Below are 21,158 nucleotides of genomic sequence, written 5' to 3' on the forward strand. Positions count from 1 at the left end.
AAGTGGAAAAAATATACTATTGAAGATGGTTACCTACTCTACAAGGGTAGAGTATGTGTCCCAGATGATAATGACATTAGGCGCCAAATCCTTTTTGAATGTCATGATAGTCCGAGTGCTAGACACCTGGGAATTCAGAAGACATATGTGCTTCTGAAAAGACAATTCTTTTGGCCTGGAATAGGTAAGGACATCCAAGATTATGTATTGAAGTGCCAAAAATGCCAGGTCAATAAGGCTAAACACCTAAGGTAGGAGGTCTCCTACACCCATTGGAGATTCCATCTGGCAAACGGGGAAGCATCTCCATGGATTTCATTGTGGGGTTACCTAGAACACAGAGGGGGCACAACTCTGTGTGGGTAATTGTGGATCAGTTGACCAAGATGGCTCATTTTATTCCTGTCAGTGAAGATGTTAAACTCTAGAACTAGCTAGGCTATTTGTGGAGCATATCTATAGACTGTATGGGCTACCAGCTGGTATTGTTAGTGATCGGGATAGCAAATTTAACAGCCATTTTTGGAGGGCTGTGTTTAAGAGGTTGGAAACTTCATTGAATATGAGCACCGCGAATCATCATCCATAGAGTGATGGTCAAACTGAAAGGGTTAATCAGATCATTGAGGATATGCTTCGAGCATATGTAAGTAAACAGCAAACTAATTGGGAATAGTATCTGCCCAAATTAGAATTTGCATATAATAGTGCCAAACATTCAGCTATAGGTATTAGTCCATTCATGATGATGTATGGATTTCAACCAAGAGCCCCAATGATAGTGGGACTCGAAAAAGAGAAGGTTCAAGCAGCCAAAGACTCTTGAAGATATGAATCAAATGCTTAAGTTAGCTAAAGATAGCATAAGAAGAGCACAATATAGAGCACGAAGTTATGCAAACCCCCACCGTAGAAAGTTGGAGTTTGAAGTAAATGAGGAAGTCTACCTTAAGATACCTGAATCTTTAGAATCTCGAAAGACAGGTAAATGTCTGAACTTGTCTCCTAGTAGGTATTGGGGACCACTCACAATACTTAAGAGAATTGGAGAACTTACTTACAAATTAGCCTTACCTGAGAGATGTAGATTACATCCAGTTTTTCATGTTAGTAGGCTAAAAAGAAAGTTAGGAGATGATGATAATCTCATTGGAAATGAAGTCCTAGTTGAACTCATTGAACCTGCATCTTTACCACATGAACCAGAAAGAATTTTAGATAGATAAGAAAAAACAACACGACACACAATATGGCAAGAATGTCTAGTTAAGTGGCAAGATAGATCTGAAGAGAGTTCAATATGGGAAAGGGTTAGCAATCTCCAGAGGAGGTTTCCCAATTTTTTTTTCGAGGACGTAAACCATTCTTAAGGGGAAGGGAATGTTACGTCAATCCTAGAACCATGTATTGTGATTGTGGTTAGGCGGGAAACCAGAGGGCTTGACAGTGCTTGCATACTATGAGGCCTAGAGGGTTTGGGTCTAGGGTCACACCCAGACCTAGACATTAGATAAGAGGTGCAAAGGGGAGACCATGAGGGGGCTAGAAAGGTAAGGTCCCTTGTGGGACACATGGCTCCAAAAGAGGAGGCCACTTTGTAAGCAAATGGCTAGGGGGAGGTTTCCAGAGAGAGGTCTTCAAGGTGATGTAAAAGGAAAGGATACTCAACGAGATGAAGATCACTGTGAAACCATGGCTGGGAGGAAATTAGCAAAAGCCCTTTGATTCAATTGATGTTTCACCCATCTACCTGTACCGTAAGCACTACCTTGGCAGACCTGGAATTCCAACACACTATTAGAACTCTCCACCATCCAGTGTCTCTAAAAAGAGCTTCTTCGAAAGAGTCTCTAGGCTCTCCATACAATCTAAGTTTGGAGACTGTATCATCTGCAACCACTGACATGGTCGTCTATGGTGGCGGTTCTAGCACCATGTTGAAATGGAGTGGAGAATAGACATGTACCCCTTGGGGAGCCCTGAGAACCTGAGCATCAATAGAAAGCAAGAATATGATGGGTCGACTCCATATCATCAACCATAAAACCCTGGTACCAAGGGATAAGGTAAGCAAGGTGCGGGTCCAAAAGAAGTAGGCTTCACTCCACCAGAGCTTGTGTTAGGTCGGGAGAACTCAGATTGATGACACCTTCCATTGGAAATTCAATTGATATGTGAGGAATATGTGGTCTTGGGGGAGAGGAAGAGGTTATAGTGGTCAAAAAAACAATTAACTACTTATTTGTCTTCAACAGATGTAGAATATAGTGCACTCATAACCATTGCATGTGAGACTATATGCTTAGAACACTATTGTTAAAAAAATAATCAACTTATTTATCTTCAATAGAAGCAGAATATAGGACACTCATAATAATTGCATGTCAAGAGATATGCTTAGAATATGCAAAGAGGTGTGCATTTCATTAATTTTGGACTGATGTGCTCTCCAAATTCATTTTTATGAGTACTTTTGAATTGAAAATTTTTTTAAATTAGTTTTTAGAAAAAGTATAGTAAATTATGAAATTTAATGTAACATCTTATAGAGTTTTTCATATCTTCTTCATCTAGCATATTATAATTATTAGACACTATATGTCATGACATGGTTATTGTATTAGATCTTGGTGGATCATGCTAGTGATTGTGGTGATTACCCTATGGTTGTAAATTTGTAAATTGGCCAACCTAATGTAATAAAATGTGCACAAGTGCATTAGGTCCTAGGACGGCTAGGAATGGGTAGTATTTGTAAGGGTATTGCATTAATTAATGGTAGGTATAAAAGAGTCATAGGCTAAGGGTAGACTAGTGGGTTACTATCTATTTTTATTCAATACTAGTATAGTAGAATACTAATATAATACTATTCTATTTCTATAGTAGAGTACTAATATAGTACTATTCTATTTCTATAGTAGAATACTAATATATTACTATCTTTTTCTCTGTTACAATTAGTGTAATTGTTGGAATGAAGGGGGGATTAGAATCGTAAACTGATTCAATGTTAATGCACAAAACAATTTTTCTCTTAAAGTAGCAATTATGGATGGATTTCTTGCTCTTACCCTTTGTTCTCTGAGGCACAAGCTCAGGAGATTTCGGTGTGTGTAAAAATTTCTGTGATTCTATAATTATAAATCCTTGCTTACAAGATATATTCAAGTTTGGGAAAAAACACAAAATCAAGTATAGGTCAATTGTTCTGCAATAAATGATATGTGCCACATCCTTGCATAGAAAGTCTCTTTCTTTTAGAAAAAAAAATCGAATCTCAAGATTTCTTGATATGTAGATTGTTTTGAGAAAAAACAAAAATGAAGCAACATGTCAATCGATCTCATATATGGCGTATGCCACATCTTCACATAGAGAGTCTCTTGTTTTCGAGAGAAGATCAAAATATTTAGTTTTCTTGACAAAAAATCAAGCAAATATGTTAATTGCTTTCAATGCATGCATGCAACAAATGATTCTTTCAATGCATGCATGCAACAAATTATTCTTTCACAACACGCATGCAACAAATGATTCTTTCAATGCATGCATGCAACAAATGATTCTTTCAATGCACACATGCAACAAATTATTCTTTCACTGCACGCATGCAACAAATGATTCTTTCAATGCATACATGCAAAAAATGCAAGATAATTTCTTAAAAATTTTGATTACCCCCCCCCTTTACGTGCCGGGCCAAGGAAACCTAGTTCCAAGTCATGGTTCCAACTAGCCCCCATCTTATTCAGGATGTAAGACCAGGAACCACTTCCTGGACAGGCCCCTCAGCCAAGACTTGGAGAGAGGAGGATTTTTACCTCTTCTCAATCCATTGTTAGTGAAAACAAAACGAGCAGTTGGCATATATTTTGGGGCGGTAATACTACTGCCGGTAGTTAAAGGATTACCACTAGTAGTAATAGTATTACCAACAGTAAGCAACACAATACTGCTGGTAGTGCTACTACTATTGGCGGTAATCCTTTAACTACCAACGGTAGTAAAAATACCGGCGGTTCGGCGGTTTTGTTCATACTATTGTCGGTATTATTGTGTAAAACTACCGACAATAGTATGAGAACTATCATCGGTACTAGGATACCACCGGTAGTGTTCCTACTACTGATGGTATGTATCCAGTTTCCAAGTCAAGGCCACCTGATAGCGTAAAGGCATGATTGTATCTGTGAATGTGTGGAATACATCATCACGACATGTAATCACAATATGCAATCCTTGATCTGGGGCAACGAACCTCCATCTCGAAGTATGGAGCAGATATAAGTTTATTTGAAACCTTGAACAAGTACACCCAAAGTAACTCTATGGAGAATAAGTAGACCAAGAATAAGTGTATCTGCTTCACAAAAAACATATGCAGATATATCATGTGTAGAAAGGGTCAAGAGTCTATGCTAGTTGTTCCTTCCCAATGACAGTTTATTCAGTTTTCAAAATCCCATCTCGATACTATCCTTTGGGTGCACCCCCATACTTCTCAAATGATTTAGAGTGCTACACACTTTCAAATTTGTCACGCATAAGTAAAGTGTTACTATATTCATAGAAGAATACTATATTGACATGCTTAAATGAGAATGACTATCAACTCCCACTTTTGAAATCTTACTGCAAGGCACCTATAATAATGAACATTGTCAGCTCATGCCCAAGATGTTCCTATGAATTTAACTATGAGCATGCTTAGTAATTATGATTAAATTTCAAAACTAGGTTGCGGTAGGCAGCCTTTCCTTCATGGCTCTAACTCCAAATTGGACCTGAATCCTCACTATTATCCAATTGGAGTTTGAGTAGCAAGGTCGTGAGCTTTGTCCAAGAATTACACAACCAAGTGATGGCAAGAAAGAAAATATGCAATTATCTCCCTCCTTATATAATAGATTTGTGGAAAGAATGAATAAAAAAGTATGCTTTTGGGTCAAATTTGGAAGGAGTGTTTTAGTCCTTTAGATCAATCTAAAATCAAGGGCCTAAATTTGTACACGTGGCTTAAGGAAAGCTCACAAAAGTTTTGCTTTTCTAGAAAGCACATTTCAAACCCTTGGATCTTCATAAAGATCAATGCCTATAATCACGACACATGGCTTAACGAGGACTTAGAAAAGGAAAACTTCCTTCTAGGCTGCCTATGGTAAAGAATATAATAGAAACACAACACGGGTAATGGAAAAAAACCCAATGACATCGTCACGACGTTCGAGTCATAAGATAATTCTTCCACAACCAAAGGGACATCACTTACAAAACTTGAATATCTAAGTTAAAAACATGTGAAATTATTTAGGAGATATGCACACTCAGAAGCTTCGAGCATCAGCAGCAACCTTGCCAGTGCACAATGATCTCAATTGAATCTTGCAAGAAGAGAGCACTACAGCAAAAAATGATGAGTACGACTTGTTAAAACTTAACAATCACCAAACAGCTTTCAACCAAAAAGGCGCCTTATGCTTATGAAGCTTTCCACTTAAAGATTCTAGTCAAATTAGAAGAAGCTTGGGAAGTTGAGGAGTTGGAAAGAGCAGAGATGGCTAGGATTCAAAGTCAATTGCTATGACTTTCCTTGGTAGATTTCCAATCCAATTTTTCATTTCAATCAACGACAATGAAACAAGTAATTACATCCATTGATCGGGTAGTGGATTTGAAAGGTAATTTGGTATATGAATTTTGGCATATTGCTGATGTTTTTAAAGGGAATCGGCTAGTATTGTGGGAGATCAGGGGTGCCATTCAAGATGCAAGCTAGAAGGGAAGGTTGGAAGATATGCAGAAGGACTTAATGCCAAGGGTTTAGAAGTTCAAAGAACTAGCTTGGAAAGACCTTTCTCTGAAAAGGTGCTGCAGGATGATTTGGATAGCTTAGAGAATGATAAGTTTCTAGGACCTTATGATTTGATTGCTGAAGTTCATGTTGCCATTTAGAGTGTGATTAATAATGATTTTTTGAAAATGGTTAATACTTCAATGCTGAGGGGTACATTGACTGAGGATGTTGACGTTGGGCTCATCAAGGTGTTCCAAAAAAGTAGAATAGCTGAAAGTAATTATTGCAAAGGCTTTGGCTTGTAGAATTAGAGAGATTTGCATAGAGGTGGCTAATAGGGATTAAAGTGGGTTGATCAAAGCAAGGTATATCTTTGAAAATTTAAATGTTTCTTCAGCTTTGGATTATGCTACAAAGACGGGCACATGTGTATTCTATTGGGATTTGACTTTGATCAAGGCTATGATAGGAATGCATCTCAACTAAGGTTGGGGTTTTGTTGGCCTAGGTTTGGTAAGATAGTGGGACTCGATTTGGATATGCTTTGGCAGTCCTGTGTCTTAATGGAGGAGTAGCAGATCACTCCAAACTTTATATGTCTATGAGACAAGGGTGTCCTTTGGCTCCATTATTGTTTGTCATTTGTATAGTGTTTGTAGTTCATATGATTAAGATGAGTGTTGTAGAGGGGAGAACCAAGTTTGCTACCTGCTAAGAACCAGGTTTTCCCTCAACCATTCACATATGGCATGGTTGCTATGTCTTTAGAGTGTAAAAAGATAATTGAGAATCCATGTGGGGTTTTTCAAAAATTAACCACTCCAAAGTATAGTCAAGATATTAAGGTACTATTAATATAAATGTATGGTTTGGAGTGATCAATCTAATATGCAAAGGACTCAAATGCCAATAGCTAAATAAGGGCACATGTGGATCATTAATGAAGGCAATAAAAAGAGTATGGAACAGTCACTAAACCATTGGCAATGCAGCACCTCAGGTGGTTTGGGTGTCCGCTCACCTGAGCTATGTCACCACATTTGACTCCCTTGGGAAGCTCCTCTGCTACATGTCACTTTATGTCAGAGGCAGTTGGCCCCTCCTAGTTGCCCATGGGTGTGTGAATGGTGTTTGTGTGGAAAATAAAATAAAATTTGTCAACTATGAAAAAAAAACGTCTTAGAAGCAAGCTTGAGTGGTACTGGAAGAGATTACATACAGGAGACCAGAGAGTGACACAGAAAGGGGGGGAGGGGGGATGGGATAGTCAGAGGGGACGGACACATGGTGACAAGTGTAGAGGGACAGAGGCGCATCGTGACAATGTGGCATTGTGCATACCGATGACGTGGTGTGGAGTAGTGCAAACTACGCATTGTTGCAGTCTGACCGTGAAAAATGGAGAAGGTACTTGGTTGATGTGGCGCGTCATGCAATCGAGGGCGGCAGTTGAGCCAGCAAAGTAGCCACTGTAGTCGGCATGAAGACCATGATTGCATGGCTAAAATTGGCGTCTCGAATTGCACAAGAATGCACAGACCAGATGATGTGTCAAAAATTCATGGACTGTGCAACTTCAGGGACTAGATGATGTGGCAATGGATCTACTTGCAGGCCATGACATGTGGACAAAGAGAGAGAGATTTGTTGCATGAGACTTGCGCGTTGTTGACATGTGGAGTAAAGGTTGCTGTTGTTGAAACGTGGAGTAAATGCAGAGAGAGAGAGAGAGAGAGAGAGAGAGAGAGAGAGAGAGAGAGAGAGAGAGAGAGAGAATACAATATAATATACATGTATGCTATACTTTATATATATAAATATATAAATATATAAATATATATATATATATATATATAAAACACACACACACACATTATCTTACTATAATATATATAAGATAATACACACACACACACACACACACACACACAGAGACAGAGAGAGAGAGAGAGAGAGGGGGGGGAAGTAAGAGAGAGAAGGATAGATTTATAATACAATATTTTGTGTGTGTGTGTGTGTACACACACACACACACACACACAAACACACACACACACACACATAGAGGGAGAGAGAGAGGAGGAGGAGGAGGAGGAGGAGGAGAGAGAGGAGAGAAGAGTCATATTGAAGAGGCCTTTGAATAGTCAGCTAAAGTAGCATGACCCGTCTATGCTGGGTTAGAGACCCGCTTCGTTGGGTCTCAAGGTGGGATCTTAAAATATATTGAATAAAATTTCAAGTTTTACGAACCCCTCTCATGTAAGCTCCATTTTGTTTATGGACACTATACCTTCAATTACGGGCTTTCCATATTGGTATGTGATTCGTGTTTTAATTATGGACATTTTTTGTCACATGAATTTTTCAATTTATTGCCTAGGCCAAGAGGAGAAGCTGAAGATCCATTCACAGAGAGAGAGAGAGAGAGAGAGAGAGAGAGATAAAGGTCAATTCAAATTTTTGCTTCCTCTATTTCGTGAGTAGCACCACAATGAGATTGATACTAAATTTATGGGCTCACAAGACAAAGTGAAGAGATGAATGGGTCTTAAAATTTGAAATTGAATTCTCTTAAAATTATGATCTCACCTTGAGATGGAGCACGGTCTCTAGCCCGTCGTAGAGGGGTCATGCTACTTGTGCAAAAGAAAAAGGTGGGGATCCCACTATGGCCCTGCCTTTTGGAGTGTCATTATAAGTCCAAGTGTAAGTAGCTCGATAAATATTTCGAATAAACTTGTGAAAGGAAACAATTGGTGTAAATTGGAAGGAAAGGAAAATAGAAAAGGCAAGTGAAGGTGAAGGAATATTGGGAAAGGTAAGTGAGCGAAAGAGAGGAGACAAAAGAGGTGAAAAGGTGTATCTGTGTATGTGTGGTGGATGGGCCAGTTAATAAAAGTAGGGTCAAGTGCCTATTTTGGCAAAAGTAATATAAATGTGGTGTCATACAAGAGAGAAAGAGAGCCTCCATTGTTAGAGATAGATACCTAACAAAAGACAAAAGCTTTAGGATAAAAGACAAAAAAACATTTAGGACCTCCACAAGCAAACAAAAACCTTAAACCTTAAACACATTAGAAGCCCTTAAACTTCTATTAACCCACATTTAAGCCTCATACTAACCATAATTTGCAAGGTCAAATTGACCAAATGAACTAACTTCAAAACTATGGCCCTAATTAGCAACTCACTAACCAAGTCATCCCTTAGGACCCTTGCAGGACAAAAAAACATTATCCAATGTCCAAATGATTAGCAACTCAGGGTCTTTACAGACCAAGCCTCCGCTCGCCCAAGTTACTATTTTTTCCTCCATGGCGGGCGGGGATCATTACACACTGCCATGAAGATGTGGCAAGGTATGGGAGGTTCAAGCCCCACCAGCCCCTAAGCAATAAATGCGTTCAACAATGTAAACCCCCGCCCATGCTCTTGGGCGGGGGGTCTTGGCTACCCAACTTTGTCCACCCTCCTTTTTTAAAGGATCCAATAAGCTTTCTAAATGTGGTAGCATGCCCCTACAACAAAGCTTGGCGGGCGGGGACATGGGCGGTCTGTAAAGACCCTCACTAACCAAGTCATCCCTTAGGACCCTTGCAGGGCCAAAAAACATCATCCAATGTCATCCCTTAGGACCCTTGCAGGGCCAAAAAACATCACTAACCAAGTCATCCAAATGTAGAATGCTTAGGAACCTCCAGATGATCTCTTTACGGTAGGCAGCCTAGAAGGAAGTTTTCCTTTTCTAAGCCCTCGTTAAGCCATGTATTGTGATTATAGGCGTTGATCTTTATGAAGATCCAAGGGTTTGAAACGTGCTTTCTAGAAAAGCAAAACTTTTGTGAGCTCTCCTTAAGCCACGTGTATAAATTTAGGCCCTTGATTTTAGATTGATCTAAAGGACTAAAACACTCCTTTCAAATTTGACCCAAAAGCATACTTTTTTATTCATTCTTCCCACAAATCTATTATATAAGGAGGGAGATAATTGCATATTTTCTTTCTTGCCATCACTTGATTGGGTAATTGTTGGACAAAGCTCGCTACTGAAACTCCAATTGGATAATAGTGAGGATTCAGGTCCAATTTGGAGTTAAGGCCTTAGCACATGGATGGGGCTAGCATGGGTTTAGGATGGGAATCTTTTTGTCATCATTACTCCCATCCTACACCAAGTGGTCTGGGATGGATTTAGAATGGGAGTAGCCACTTTTTCTCCCATCCTAAACCATGGCCTTTAGACCGTGGCAGCCAGAATGGGTTCCCCTTTTTTAGGGATTCGAAAACATGCAAGGACGACATGTATCCTTGTCCCCAAGTGGTCCCCACCTCCTAAACACATGAAATGATGCCATGTGTCCTCTTCCTCCTAAACCCATTCCTGGTTCTTTATTTTTTGTTAGCACATGGTGGGATGGGAATAGGATAGAAATATGCATGGGACCACTTGGGACCACCTTTTCCCATTCCCATCCTATTTCTTCCCATGTGCTAAGTTGAAAGGCTGCCTACCGCAACCTAGTTTCGAGAGTTGGATACTTACGATTTGCAAGCTTGGAAGCATTCGAAGTTGCGACCATAATACTACCCAAGAAGCAAAACAGCAATCCCCACGTAGCTTGCAGCTTTGCAGAAGCTGTTTGTTGTCGCACACGATACGTGTCCTTTCGTCGAAGCAATAATTCGTCGGTTGAGATTAAGCGAATCACAGCTTCAATGTAAGTTATACTTTGGTGGGAGAGAACTACAGAAGAGGTGGGAGAGAAGAACTAGAGAAGAGATCCTTTTTGGGTCGAACATCGCAGCCTTATTGCCGTTGTCGTTAGGCTGTTGGTCAGGACATGCTTTTGGGTTGGAGAAGCGATTGCTTCTGTTGGCCACATTCCCAGAATCTTGGTAATTCCATAGTTTATCTTGGGCCTGGTGCAGTATTTCTCGGTATAAGCAAGGGGAACCTTGATGCATGAGCTGAAACAAAAAATATGTATTCTTATTGATGGTTGTTAGCTTATGTGGAGTGATGGCGCTATCTCCCTGCGCCTTGCCTCATTGGACCGAGGCAAACAACAGGTAAACCACAGTTTTAACTGCGGGATTGGCCATTCTACAATTGTCTTCTGTATGTTCAGACCTCAAGATCCTTATTTTAGTACAGGGAAAAATTGATGCTTACCGAGACAGCTTGCTGTTTGGCAGGGATTGCTTGAAAGGATACGGTTCATATATTCCTGTTTCCATAGGAAAGGAGTCACAACCTCCAACTCTAAGTTGCTCTCGAAGGCATTGGCCTAAGAAGCTTGCCATAGCTCAACTGTATGGGCCAGCCGTAACAACCTGTGGTGGTGGCAATGTTTTGGAAGGACAAATTTCAAACAGGTACTCTCTACATTCCTTATTTTCTAGTGTTCTATGTCTTTACCCTTTGGTTCAGAGCCCAAACTTGGTCTTGAAGGCCTTTGGATTGTAGTTTTTAATTTAATGGGAAGATGATCTTTTTGTAATGTGACAATAACTCTGGTTACGCAGAAGGCAGACCATATGCAATGATAGCAAAAATATATTTCTTTTTCATGGTTGCACAAATCTCGACTATGGTGGTCAAAGAAACCTTATGGGAGTTGCAATCCAAAGAAGAGAGACCCCAAAGCAGGCTGTAAGAGGCTATCCTAGGGGGAAGTGAATTTTCACATCATGCCTTGTGGGGATCAATCTTGGGCCTCTTTAGAGTTACCGTGACAAGCATTCCAAAGGTTGTGTGGAGAGTGAGAGAGGTCTACCTAAATAAAAGTGTGAGTCTTATAGATTGCCATGGTGCAAGGTTACACACACTTGCAGGCCATGAATCATCTAGATGTCTTAACTCTAATGAGTCTGTGAGACCTTGTATGTGAGACACACTTGGCCCTCACTAATTTAAAAGGTCTCCTAGATGTCTTAACTGTTGACGTTTTATTTCAGAGACACTTACCCCGCAGTAGTTTAAAAGGTCATGTCTCTAGCAATGTGTGAAGAGGATGTCTTCCATATGGAAGGGCTGAAGCCTACGGACTACGGAGTAGGGAGAGAAACCAAATATTCATGGAAATCTGACCTATTTTTTCCTTCTCTTGGGCAAAAAAGTGGAGTTCCTGATTAGGTTTGAAAGAGGAAGTACAACTCAGCTGTCCACTAGTTGTATAAGGAAATCCGTTTTGACCTTCTCGCTCTTTAGAAGTGTGGATGAGACAGCTTGACCAAAAAACGTGTTTTGAGCTGACAAAACACAACATAACGTTTCAGGCAGAAACATTTCAGCGAAATGTGCTGTCTGTAGACAGAACATCTGGGAATCCATGCTCCCAGAAATCATTGCCGCAGGCTATTTTTGCTTTTGTCCTCCTTCCCTCTTTCAACTCACCTCACTCTCAGGCAGTATTGGTCTCATCCTTTGTACCCAATACATAGCCCCCTCATGATCTTTGGCTAGGCCATTATGTAGCTTGAAAGTTGCGTGTTTGATATCACCAGTGGTGAAGAGTGAGTAAGAGGTGGGGCGAGGTAAATGTGGGAGGTCTAGTATAGGCTGATAGGGGATGTCATAAGGGTGAATGCATAAGTGTGCCAAATGATCGGGTCAATGAGAGGGGATTTGGCCTCCGCTCAACAAACTTTCGCCAAAAATCCTTGGAGTTAGTACTTAAACAAAATTGTTTAGCAGGTGTTTGTGGATGAAGTCGCTCTTGTTCTCTAATCCGCAAGAAGGTGATGCTTGGCCTACACTCATCATCGTACCAGCTATTCCAACGGATACGAGAGAATGCGATCAAGGGAAGAATAGGAGAGGAGAAAGGGGACAAGATGGGACTGTTAAGATGGGAGTTTAAATCCAAAGTCAGCAGCCACCCTAGGCTCAGAAGGAGCAAAGGGCTCTAGAGAGAGGTGGGAATGAAGAAGCAAGGATTTTGGGCGCGCAGCGCAAGCACGTGCAGGAAGAAAAAAGCAAGAGATGAGGAAAGAGGGAGGGAGGAATGGCCCAAAATGGAGAAGCTATGAGGGAGAACTTGCTGGCTGTCCAAAACAGCCAGCCCGGGCTTCCAAAAGCCCAAAACTCTCCATTAGGGCACTTCTGGGCTGCAATGTCCGTACATTGCACATGGGAGTAGTACCTTGGCCCTGGTCTTGGCAAAGTTATTCAACGAAGCTGTTTGCATCAGATTCCCCACACTTGGGCTCTTAACACCCTCTATCTAGAAGGTAGGGGATCTCATGATTCTGGAAAACTAGAGGGCCGTTATGATCGGACATGTTATGTCGAAGATTTATGCGGTTTGCATCGGATTCTCCGACATTTGGTCCCTTAACACTATCACCTCTATCCAAAGGGCAAGGGATCCAATGAGTCCGCAAAACTAGAGGATCGAACATGTTAAATCAAAGGTTATGCATCAGCACTTGACGCACATGTGAGCCAGTTTGCGGAGTGAGCTATTTAGACTGAGTGGTTAGGCAGGCTTTTGGATAGTTCATGCTATATTGGACCGCATCTTTACACTAAGAGCTGTCATTGAGGAGGCCCAAGTATAGAAGCCATGAGTTTATTCTTGCTTCGTGGATTTCCGCAAACTGTACCATAGGCTCGACTATTTATACGACTACTTTGATCTAGGGTACAGTTAGGACATCATCCGGGAAGTCCGGACATTATATGTGTGGCATCAGGCAGAGTCAGGACATGGATTGGATGGATAGAGGAGATCATGAGCATGATTGGGGTCAAACAAGGTTGTCCATTATCACCGACCTTGTTTGGCCTCGATGACGTTCTAATTCTCCTCATCAGTAGAGGGTGTTCAGTGGCACTTGTATGCATGCTAGTTTTTTTGCGAGATACATGATTTGAAGGTCAACTTGGGTAAAACCAAGGTCATGATCTTCAACACATCCCAAATAGCTGCACACCGAGAGCAGTTTACCTTTGACGGGGCTCCTTCGGAGGTTGCTACATCCTATACATACTTGGGGGGTCCTCTTGTCAGGCCCCATCTTCACGATGCGACTAGCCATGCAGTACCATTTGAGTAGAGGGTATGCCACACCAGCCAAACTCGAGGATTAGTGTTTTCACTCACATATTCAAGACCCCGAACCAAGTTTCTTCTCTTTTACTCGCTTGTCCGCCCAATGGGGATGAGGCTACGCTCCGATCCATCTCCACATGCCCTGAGGACTTGATGGGGCAGTTCTGTGTATCTTCTCATAGGATACCCAGGACGGGCATGGGTCATTCCACCTTGAGAGATGGATTTGCACTTTATGTAATATGTAGGAGATAGAGACAGAGGAGCGTTTTGCATTCAGTAACCCTGTATACTATGGGATCAGTGGACGACATCACTATCTATTCAGCAGTGGTTTTGGCCCACTCAAAGAGTTCTTGGCACATCTTGATCAGCAACATTTGGCCACTTTTGTCCTTGAGGCCCAGAGACAGAGAGATCAGCTTATCCGAGCACAAAGGAGAAGCACATGAAGGTAGGAAGGACCGTTAGATCCCAGTCAAAGGACATGAAGGACCATCAGAGCCCAATTAGAGGAGAGCGCAAGAAGGACTGTCAGAGTCTAGTCAGAGGACGATCACTGAATATTTCTCCGCCGGTAACTCGAGCTAGGGAGAGCAGGGGACCAGTCATAGTAGAGACCCATAGCACACGACTCGATAGACCCGACCTTACCTCATAGGTTGCCAATGTGAAGTCTTTGGGCTGTGCATAAACCTACCCGCCTAGATACTGAAGGCCGCATATTACACAAGTTAATTAGGCATCCCACAGCCTGGCTGTAATTAGTGGCATCAAAGGGTTCATTGTCATCATGCACGGATGGCTTAAACCGTGCCTCCATGGGAATTGAAATGGGCTTGCGATTCCGAAATCTGAACCATTCAAGGAGTTTCCCAATGTACTTGGACTGCAATAGGCCAATGCCTTTGTTGTCTTGCGTAACATGCAACGGTAATCTGATCGTGTAATTCACAGCAAGACTTGCTTTAAACCTTTAGCGAGGAATTAGCGTTGTACACCATAGAGAGAGAAAGGAGATGAGGATAGTGAGAGAGTAGAGTCGACAACCGATTGGGTCCTTGTACCTAGTGAGGGCCCCCTCTCCCAATGAGGGGAGAATTTGCTTCATACTTGGAGAACTGAGATATACAAAGAACACTCTTCGAAAGAGCATGGAACACGCTTCTAAAGAGCTCACTATGCACACGTAGAGCAGAGCCAAAGACCTGAGAGGAATGCCAACCAATATCGAGACCTTGATGCTGTCCACACTGATGATGTAGGATGCTTCTGCAAGGCAAGGGAGAGGCTTGTGCTGTCCACCGGAATGCAAGGTTACTGCGTGAGTGAGAGAGTGAAAACTAGGAGTTATAGATTGTATAAGAGAGCTGAGAGATGACTGAAATAAAGAGCTTAGAATGAGCTGTGTAAAACTGTAAGAGATAACTGAAAAGAGCTGCTGAAACAAACCCCAAACCTTACTCCGTTCGCTGTCCCGACTCCCCATCTGATCCGCTGCGGGAACACCTTCCCAGAGGGCTGAACTGATGCCAAAGGCTGAGGCTGGTCAGATGGCCTCTGGGGGTGAGCGTCAGGCTGTTCAGAGGGGGCTGAGGGGCTGTAGGAGGCTGAAGGAGGGGGGGAACTCAATGAGGAAAGAGGGCCTGGAGGCCCCCCATTTATAGGGCTTTTGGGGCTGGTTGGCTCGTCCCTTGGCCCCATAAAGGCAGCCCTAGGTCCCATAAATGGCAGCCTAGGGAGGGGTATAGGGTAGCCTATAAAAGCAGCCCTTCCCCTACCATTCTCTTCACTTGTTCCAGCCCTAAGGGGGCCCAGAAGGGCTCCTATCCTAGGCTGAACCTATACCTATCCCTAAACCTAAGACGGAAACACCACCCTACGGTTCTCCAGTGGGTACTAGTGAACAAGGACTGATCTTCCGACTTGACCTAAGGCTGAGAGACTGACCTACGTAGCTTGTGCTTGATTGTCGCTGGACAAGGGCTCACAAAGGGGTCACTGCATACAACAAAAACTCCTATTAGGGAACTATTACGCACTTGTCGATGTAGCCAGTGTGTCACTTTGCACCCAAGCGTAGGGGTGCATGTGACATCTTGCACAAATTGAATGCCAAGGAATATTGTAGCATTAAATTACACATTTCAAATGCCTCCTACAATTTAGTCTTGAAATCTGTGTCAGCCCTCGGTGTTGAAGTGCAGTCATCGAGTGTCAACTTACTTGGAAGTGGTAGAACGTTTTGGACCGAGCACCGTTTTGCAGTTAAGATGCAGGATATTGCTGTAGATCCACCAATTGCAAGTAGTGGCATGACACATTGAGCGCTACTGCTCTTAGAAGGCGGTTTTGCGTAGTTAGAAAAGATGCGGTTGTAAAATGGGAGAGGAGAGAAGAGAACAAGAGAGCAGTGTGCCGCGTTCTATTCCTCTCACCTAAGCTTGCTAGGTTAGGAAGATGAGGTTCATTGCAAGACAAATCGGCTTGGTTGTATACAGTAGGTCAACATAAGTTGATTTTTGTTGTTTATACTCTTGTCCTTTATGATGAATTGCACCCAGTCTTATAATGTTGTCATATGTTCTATCACCTGAACACGTTGTACTTAAGATTGTTAAGAGAGAGCATCTTCGCTGGGCACTGCACAAGGTTAACACCGAGCACGTTTGAGTTAGTCAAGGGTGAGTGAACCGAAGCATCAACATTTTGGCGATCCTGCTTGGGCGAGGTCATTGAATTGCAAGTGGACGAGTTGCTAGTCCAGGAGATCTAGAGAACCAAGGTAGTAAGCTTAGTGCTGAGGTAAGTAAGGTTCATGATGACCAGTGATGAAGTGAAACAGTTGCTAGGAAGCATGGGCTACTACAAGTGTGTGCAAAGTATTCGGATAGCTACTCGGATACTTTCTACCTTAGTCAATCGTCGTTGACACACGCTCATAAAGAAGACGAAGATACGTGGCTAGGCGGGAAGAGTTCATGAGGCAAAGGAATTGGCTACATCTTGCCATGAGAATTGAAGTGGTCTCAGAACCGGAGTTCAATGCCCGAAGGAGACTAGCAGAAGCATCAACCCAACAGGAGCAACGAGCACGAGGAGAGAGACTCAGCCACGCTACCCTAGAGGTGGAAGTCGATTACTATGCAAAGTTAGAAGGACGGAATGCTGGTCTTGGGCTGAGGTGTCTCATAAGATTGGTTACACATGGTTGTTAAGACACTCGTGTCTTACCATAAGACACTTAAGACACGTGTCTTACCTTAAGACACCGTTAGACACTCTTGTTTTTTTAAGTGGGTTGGGTGTAACAACAAACATCGAGTTTGACTTAACCATGCTATCATTGATGGTGACCTCGGATCCAGTAGTCGCAGTGACCTCGCAGATTCGGATTTAGGATGAATCTTGAGAGTCAAAAGTTTCCTTTCCATTATATGTATCGAGATGCATATTGCATTCATGTCACGTGTGATTGACAGAGTGTTGCCATGATATTTATGTGTATTGATTAATGATGTTGTTAAATCTTAAAAATTGTGAGTCATGACTTGCAAGCTCTTGAGTCGTGACTCTTAACTTGCAAGCTCTTGAGTAGTGAGTCTTGCATTGTTACTTCTTGCATTGTTTAAGTGTAGCTTATTGTACTTCTAGAATCAAGCAACTAGCTATGCTAGCAAGTTGTACACTTGTATACTTATACATATATTAATTAAATATTTATTATTACAATGACGTGTCTTACGTGTCTTATCTTTAAGGCACTTTAGACACTCGTGTCTGAAGCGTGTCTAACGTGTCGTGTCTTAACGTGTCTTATAACCATGGATTGGTAGTTGAAGGTCCGTCATGGAGGTGTGCTGCAAATTGAGCTCCCTAGGGGCTGGACCTTGGCTGTCTTCTAGGGTATCTGGACGGAGAGTCTACATACGCTCAAGGTGGGGCACATAGGCTCAAGTCTAGAGATATCCGGCAGATATTAGAAGTACCTTGTGGTAAGATCAAAGGACCATGCTTTGGTGGGACTTTAGACCTATTCTTTTGTATTGTGTCCACAGCTTTGGACGGAAATATATTGTTTTGGTGGTTTCTATACCTGGCTGGATCATTGTCTATTGATGAGTCTGCATGTCTATGTGATGCACATTAAGTAAAGAAGTTTGTGATTCCACCCCCCCACACACTATGTGAGCTCCTGGGCTATTCTATCAGTCTTCCGCTGTGTGTACCCTCTGTTGGCCGATTTCTAACATACAGATAGCCCGACAGTCAAATCGCAATAGATGTAGGACTTCTGGATCAAATCGTAGTATCCAGGTCAAGATGGTTGGCGCTGGAAGTTCCATACACTCCTTGGGAAACGTGCTGAAGTTGTGGGAATCAAATCGTCATCAAAATAGAGTGCTGGGAGAGAAGGGTAAGGAGCAATACACAGCACTAGGGCCTAGAAATAAGGGCTGGACCCCCCCGAAGGTCGTTATTGGAATAGAGTAAGGCTTTGTACAACTGGCTCTCACAAGATTATGGACTGAGTACAATCTTAATGATCTAGAGCTCTGAGGCTCTTTGTTTATAGACTTAGCCTCCAACCCGAAAGCAAGAGATTTCTAATAAGCTGGGGCTAGCTTTTAGGTTTTTTCTAAGCCTAAATTAGACATACTTTTCTCAGAAAGCTGAGCTTTCCCTAAAATCAGCTTAAGGAGGCTTTTATCAAAAAGTGCGCTGGATTTTCTTTGTGGGGTCCTCCTTAAAGTAGGCGCTCACATTCTTGGTGCTTTTTGCTTTGTAGGACTTGCTTTTTGCACTTTTTCCTTAATTCTAGGGCCTTTTTGCACTCCTCTTGGTCCTACACAATACCACAAACAAATACCTACACTTTAGTCCAATCCATGCATTCTAATTCTTTGACTATTTCCAGTCGGTTGCGGGCGTCCCATAGTTCTCTTTTTAACCAATTGAGGGCAAAAGTAAAAACAATAAAACTTATTTTTGGTTTACCAACTTCACCATTCTTTGACCGGTGTCAATTCTAATAAAGATTACTCTTTATTTTCTTAGGAGAAGTCCCAAATGGTGACAACGTACCCCTGTGGCCCCCTTCAGGGTGGTCATCTCCCCCCTTAGGTGTGATATCTTGGCTGAGCTTCTGGAAAAGAGCAGCTTGCTCTTGTCTGACACGGGCCTACTCCTGAGCGAAGCAGGCCCGCTCTTGTGTGAAGCGTGTCAGCTCTACCTCTTCTAGGGCCTTTTTGCACTTTTCCCTTAATTCTAGGGCCTTTTTCACTCCTCTTGGTCCTACACAATACCACAAACAAATACCAACACTTTAACGTATTAGAGGTTAGTCTAGTGCATGCATTCTAGTTCTTGGACTATTTCTAGTCCCTTGTGGGCGTCCCCACAATTCTCTTTTTTACCAATGCAAGGCAAAAGTAAAAACAATAAAACTTATTCTTGGTTAACCAACTTCACCATTCTTTGATCGGAGTCAATTCTAATAAAGATTACTCTTTATTTTTTTAGGAGAAGTCCCAAATGGTGACAACGTACCCCTTGTAGCCCCCTTCAGGGTGGTCATCTCCCCCCCTCAGGTGTTTAATATCCTGGCTGAGCTCCTGGAAAAAAGCGGCCCTTGCTCCTGCATTACATGGGCCTACTTTTGAGCGAAGCGGATCTGCTCCTGTGTGAAGCGTGTCAGCTCCACCTCTTGGAGGCGTATGCTATGGACCTCCACTAAAAGGGACTCCCAAGCATTGGGTATGTCAGCCCTGGCATAACCTGGTCCTCGTGGAATCTGAATCTGAAAGGGGTCTGGTACAAATGTGGAGGGATGGGGCTGAATAGTGGGCACTTGGAGGCAAGTGAGATGTGTAGATGAGTGGGAGGTTGTCCCAGATGCATGCTGAAAGGGTGGCTGACTAAGAAAGATAGGTGAGGGGAAGGATAGGGAGTACTGTTACGATCCTGAGTGAGAACCCCTTGGTGATAGTAAGGGATCAGGGGCCCTGATAGACGAGATTTGAGTCGATGTCGAGGTTACTAATGATTCTGAGGGTGATCCCATAGATATCCTTGTAGTCGAGGCTGCCAATGTCAGCGGTGAGGTCAGTGTCAACACAGTGGTACTAGGCGAAGGACTAGGAGAGGTCGTGATTGTGGGTGAAGCCGATGTCAAAATAGAAGTGGATGTGGTCCCCTTGTGAACCGCAATGCTATCTTTATTATGTCGTCGATCCTTATTTGCTTTATGGCTTTCGCCTCCATCTGTGGCTTTGTCTTGGTCTTTCCCCGTTTCGCCTTTCCCCATATTCTCTCTTCTTTGGTCTTTGTTGTAGAATTTGCGACCTAGGTGGGTCTGTGGGCCCTAACCTAGGCTGTGGGTTGCAGCACACCATGCATGTGATCAGAAGAGATGTTTTGGGCTGTACTTCAGCAGCCATGGCAATGTGGGAGAGGAGAGTTGGGGCTGAGCAATGGTGGGGAGGGGTGAGAGCTGAGTGGGAGGAATTGTGGGTGGATGGGAGGCAGACTGAGCAGAATAGTGAGGAACAATGGAAGGAAAAAGCAGCCAGGTTTTCTTAAAATAAAATAAAATATCCCAAGAGGCTGATGTGGCAAGGGACCTAACGCTTGCTGACATGGCAAGTGATGGAGGCAAGCGACGGGGGTGTAGAGGCGGCGACGGGTGTAGAGATTCGGTCACATCAGGAGGCGTTGTTTATGACGGTCTGTCGTTGGAGAGTCATTTGGGACGTCGCAATCACCGTTTGAGCTATAATTTGAGGCGAGAGCTGCCAGTTGAAGGTATTTGTGGGTATGACAAAATTAGGGTGTCCAGCTCCTTGACAATGACTGTGTTGTGAACACTGTTTGTGAGGTACACCTTACTAGAGCTGATGTCGACCCTGTAGACAGCCTTGCCTTCTCGTCAAGTAGTCTGCCTCTCCTGCTAACCGTGGCTGTAATAGCGACTTGCTTTACCTAGAAGAACTCTGTGATCGTACTCTGGGAATGGGCCGGGCATAGTCCCCTATTCCTGTCTCCTCGATTTGATGAGACAATCTCTATGTTGGACTGCCTCGTGAATAAAAGCTGCCAGGCATCTTTGGTCTGGGTATAGAATGAGTTTGGAGAGGCCCTCGAATCTGTCCTTGAAAAGGCAATGGTATCGTCCACGAATCTCATAGTAGACTGGACAACGGAAAAAGAAGTGCTCCTCTGACTCCACCTCATGGCGCTTACACAATGTGCATATACGACTCTCCGTGGGTATCCCTTTTGCACGCCCGCTCTCGATACGGAGT

General features: G+C 42.8%; 1 protein-coding gene across 1 annotated transcript in view; it reads left to right on the forward strand.

The window, feature by feature from the left end:
- LOC147900878 (Tetratricopeptide repeat (TPR)-like superfamily protein) overlaps nucleotides 1–21,158 on the forward strand; it is a 120,706-nt gene that overhangs the window by 3,861 nt on the left and 95,687 nt on the right. The window contains exons 2-4 of the mRNA XM_087376387.1: nucleotides 10,416–10,515; nucleotides 10,624–10,693; nucleotides 10,994–11,173. Coding sequence (XP_087232513.1) covers nucleotides 10,416–10,515; nucleotides 10,624–10,693; nucleotides 10,994–11,173 — 350 coding nt within the window. The remainder of the gene's footprint in view (nucleotides 1–10,415; nucleotides 10,516–10,623; nucleotides 10,694–10,993; nucleotides 11,174–21,158) is intronic.

Source organism: Dipteris shenzhenensis, chromosome 6 (assembly GCF_047967505.1).
Source record: "Dipteris shenzhenensis isolate YYH24624 ecotype China chromosome 6, Dip_SZ_1.0, whole genome shotgun sequence".
Taxonomy (NCBI): Eukaryota; Viridiplantae; Streptophyta; class Polypodiopsida; order Gleicheniales; family Dipteridaceae; genus Dipteris; species Dipteris shenzhenensis.